Source organism: Macrobrachium nipponense, chromosome 7, assembly GCF_015104395.2.
Source record: "Macrobrachium nipponense isolate FS-2020 chromosome 7, ASM1510439v2, whole genome shotgun sequence".
NCBI lineage: Eukaryota > Metazoa > Arthropoda > Malacostraca > Decapoda > Palaemonidae > Macrobrachium > Macrobrachium nipponense.
In genome coordinates this window covers 47,473,007-47,478,006 of record NC_061109.1, presented here as the reverse complement: position 1 = coordinate 47,478,006, position 5,000 = coordinate 47,473,007, and the positions used below count along the sequence as shown (strand labels likewise).

The following is a 5,000-nucleotide window of genomic DNA, read 5'->3' as shown; positions in this document are numbered from 1 at the left end:
TTCTGCTAATTGGAGTGGCATGTCGCACATCACAATATCAAATCGATTCATTTGGTAGTCTGATATTTAGTGTTCTATGGTTTCGTGAGCAAATTATTTTTCCTCTAAAAATGCACGAATTTATCCATTATTTTGACTTATATTTCATTGAGAATGAAGTGTTATCTTTCTAAATTGCAGTATTTGCATCTTATCTAGGTAAAATTTCCGAAACACATTGATGGTGAAATCTATATACGTATCTTCATTATTTTAGTGTATTTTGCACAAAATTTAGGATCTGCATTACAGTGTTGGGTTTTCTCCCCAGTCTTCACTTTTTTTTTTTTTACAACCAACTCTTCCTGTCACCTTAGTTTTTTTCCCTAATTTTATTTTCTCTTCAATTTTCACATTGTATATATGTATATATAACGTAGGTATGCTTTTCTAATATATATATATATATATATATATATATATATATATATATATATATATATATATATATATATATTATATATATGTATATTATATATATGTATATTATTATTATATAGATATATATTATATATATATATATATATTATATATAATATATATATATATATATATATATATATATATATATATATGTATATATATATAAAAGGCAGTTTCTGTCTGTCTGTTTGTTTGTTTGTTCATTCGCTATGCACGCCCAGACAATGAAAGCCAGGGCTACCAAATTTTTACCATAGATTCCCCTTCCCCCAGGAAGGTTTTAGTAAAAACCCGAAAATTCGAGGGCCGTTTCTAGGGGGGTCATAACCCTTCTTTTTCGCACCCCCTCATTTTTTTTTTACAACTTTCGGGGTTGACATCTTTGTAGAAGTGTTTCTGTAGGTACAAACAGGCTCCTCACAATGAGGGACAAAAGGCACCCTCGGTAGTAAGGGGGGCAACCCCCACCCTCTGGAAGGGGGCATGAGGGTTTCCCACAATATTAGGGGGACAGGACTTACCGACCAGGGGAAATGGTGGTCGTAGCCTACCTACACAGACTTTGATAGCGGTGGGTGCAGCCCCACTTTGGGAATTGCCCAAAAGGTTAAAGATGTACCTTTTATGTTCAGATTTGGTACTATGAGTTAACATAAATGACTACAAATGCATTTAACATCATTATCAGAGTTTAGCTATAGGCTGAGTTTTATCAAGGGCTGTTTAAGGGGTCCCTTGCGATGAAAATCTTTCTCGAGCAACCAGTCGCACCATGTATGCGCCTGCCATCGGCCGGCGGTGCCTGACTGAGCCAGTCATTGACGCAGTACCGTAGCATTGCTGGGGAAAGATGTACATCCAGGTCATTTAGAAGTGAATGTGCGTTCGATAATACGTCCGGAGGATGGGTACAGCTGTTAATATGTCCATATTTGTTTGTATCCCAGTATAAGAATACTGAGGAACATATTTATCGGAAAAGATTATCCACAAAGACATTCGTGATACGAGAAATGAATCAACGTCGTTGTGCCTTTAGAATAATGATGGATTAAGTGAAATGAAAAGTCTAATCTCTGGATTTTCCTGATATCTTTAATAGTACATATATTGTACAACAGTTTTAAATTCTTTCCCCTTCACCTAACTAATCTCTATCACAAATTTTATTATTATTATATTTTAATCCATTTATTTCTGCGTCAACCTCGCATGCTTAATAGAAAACCACTTATCCTCTTCCCCGGCTCCGGTCATATACCCTCACATCTTTCCTTGTCAATTTGTGTATTAAATTTCGTTGGTGACAATACAGGACTGTAATGTATGTGTAAATTGCAATGACTCATTGCATCATTCCTAGAAAGAATGCATAATGGTAGGTATTATGGTTTGTGCATGAAAGACCCCTTGTACATAAAGAAATAGAAGTACATTGTTTAGATCCAGAACCATCTTGGGACCTGAATTGCTCCTTCGTTTAATAAATAACAGATACATTGTTCTGATTGTACGGTGTGGTATTCAGATTAAAATATCTGTTTATACTCACTCGCGTAGGTGAGCTTAGCTCGTACGCTGAGCAAAGTGATGGTCGGTGGGCGTCGGCGAGCTTTTGAATCAAATACACTTGACATGAATAACAAAGCCTATCCGTTTTCTATTTAAATGAGTGTTTTGATTCAGACATGGTTAACTTTTAAGTTACATATAAGTACCATTAAAACGGTTGTATTTTGACATTCTAAAGTGTATTCGTTATATTCGGCTATAAACTTCCTTCGCATTTTCCGAGTATTTGCTTCTTCCATCTCTTCGTATTCAGAAAGAAATATGTCTTGCGTAAGACACCAAAGAATCTACTAAAGTTTACGCTACCATTGAAAGTTGTAGGCAGGTATTTTCCATTTTCATTCAAAGTCAATAAGCAAATAAGTTGCCGATTGGGAACTTTCTTGCTTCTTGGTAAGGGTTTTTTACTCCTATAGAAATATTTTCTGACTACTTTTTTTATTGACTCATCATGTAAATTTACGAAAATGAAACTGCTAAAGAGTTCAATGTTTCTCTTTTTGACAGAAGAGTGTGTATATTCGTTGTAGGTATTTTCGTTACAAGTACTTTTTTTCCTACGTGTTCATATCTTCAGGTTATGAAATGTCATAATGCGTTTAGTATGTCTCACACATTTATTACCATGATATATCATCTTCAAAAACCTTGGGTAAATGCAGTAAGAGACAAAAGTAGGACATTTTTACGAAAAAGACGATACTAAATGGTTAAAACATTTTAATGGACAGTTGGATCTGTGCATAGCTACATAATCGAAAGTGGTTTTTTTATGTACTAACTGTTAAGAAACTTAAAATTAGATTGGTAGGAGCTATGAAATGATGAGTGATGCGTGCTGTGTCTTGCCTACGTTCAGTACTAAACAAAGATTCTTTTTTTCAGTTGGGATAATGGAAGTATGAACCGAGATTGATGTACTGTAGAGTGAGTCGTCTTCTTCCCAGCTTTATCCCTATTTGGGGATGTAATGTAGTTGGGTATCAAAAGTTGGCGCCCCACTCTACCATCGTGGAATCAAAGGAATTCATTTCTGGTGATTGAAATTTATTTCTCGATATAGTGTGGTTCGGATCCCACAACAAGCTGTAGGTCCCGTTGCTAAGTAACCAATTGGTTTCTAGCCAAGTAAAAATATCTAATCCTTCGGGCCAGCCCTAGTAGAGCTGTTAATCAGCTCAGTGGTCTGGTTTAAACTAAGATGAGTATACTTAACTTGCAAGACGTTTACAGCCATTTAATTTTACTTATAGGAAATGGTTGATTTGACAACTCCGCAGAGCTTTGTTTTCCCTCATGAGTTACCCCTCCATAGCAGTAATGAATTTAATTTATACATCTGCAGTAGATCTGATTCGATGGAGGTTCAGTTTTCCTTTGTGCCGTTTACTTAGAGGTTTCAGAAGTTCTCAGATCCCTTTATTGTCGCTAAAATTGACTGGTGAGAGTGACGAGCTTTTCAGTAAAGCTCCAGCTCATCCAGAGACTCTGCGCCAACCAGGATGGTCATCAGGTGGTCTACTGTATTCGAGCGACCTCCAATTCCCTGAAGACCCGAAAGGTCAAATTGATTGATGTTTTTCCTGAGGTCATGTTTGAAGCAGGCTCCTAGTCTTGTCTTTCTCTCGCACTGGGTGAACCTGACCAGGCGGATCAAGGGTAAGGGCAAAGGAGATTTCAGCTTCTGGAGTGGGAGACAGCTCTGAAAAGGAAATGGCAGTTCATTGATTTATTATTATAATTATTATTTCGTGATGTATAAGGGGTGTCGCCTGTACATTACTTTGCATTTCTAAGATGAGAGTTTGACTTAGCTCAAGAGTTGTAGTTTGTTTATTTAATTAAATGGCCAGTTACATTCGTGTTGGGTATAACAGTAGTACTTACTTCATTTTTCATTTTATCGTACGGTTGGAACATGAATGTCTTATTCCTATTCTGGACATATTTCTGAACAAAGTAATTTGTAACTTAACAAAAGGTGGGAATTGGTGTGCTTCCTAAGATCAAAATATTTTGAAGTGAGGAGAAAATGGAAAGGCTATCGATCAAAGCTTTTGTTAGATAAAGAAACATGACAGGTATTGTGTGTCTGCCCGAGGACAAGAGGAACTTTTACCTCAAGCGTAAGAGAGTAAAGAAGAAAATAATACTATTAGAAAAGGGGCAGTCCCGTCATCCCCTGGCGGAAAATAATAGGATTCCGAGAAGAGGAAAGACCAGAAAAGGAAGAGACAGATTGAAATGTGTTATGGTTCAATTTACTACAGGAGAGAAGGACGGAAGGATTTGACAAGACCATATATTTCGACAGTAAAATTTTTAAACTCGCCAATTTATCAGCACTGTTCCTCAATGTGCCTGTGAGATGAGAAAGTGAAATATATTTAAAAAAAAAATGTTATTGGATAGAATTTTACGCGTTTGGATTTCGAAATTAATTGAAATTCCATCTGTTACTGTGACTGACGTACTCGCTAAAATGAAATGGAAAAAATCATGGAGAGAGTAAAAATAACATTCCCAGTTTTTATATGTTTTTAACTGGAGAGTGTAGTTAAGGGTGCATGTTATGTCCCATATATTATTAACATATAAAGCCTTATCATGTATTATTAGGAATATACATAAGTGCACCCACCTACACAAATATAGTGTGTGTGTGTTTATATAATGGATATATATATATATATATATATATATATATATATATATGAACACACATATATACGTATATATATGTATATATAGTATATATATATATTTATATATATATATATATATATATATATATATATATATATAATATAATGCAAATATACATGTATATATACTTATGTATGAATTTTTATCACATCACCGTGATATTTTTTATTCACATTAAGTCAATTAATCGCTTAATATCTAATTCGCTCAATTTCGGAGTATCACCGAAGGGGAACTTTAATTGATAAATGATTCGGTAC

General features: G+C 35.0%; 1 protein-coding gene across 1 annotated transcript in view; it reads right to left on the bottom strand.

The window, feature by feature from the left end:
* Positions 1–2,932: 2,932 nt before the first annotated feature.
* The window catches only part of LOC135217593 (uncharacterized), an 8,989-nt gene continuing 6,921 nt past the window's right edge, over positions 2,933–5,000 (bottom strand). The window contains exon 6 of the mRNA XM_064253557.1: positions 2,933–3,736. Within this exon, the coding sequence (XP_064109627.1) occupies positions 3,494–3,736 (243 nt within the window). The 3' untranslated portion in view covers positions 2,933–3,493. The remainder of the gene's footprint in view (positions 3,737–5,000) is intronic.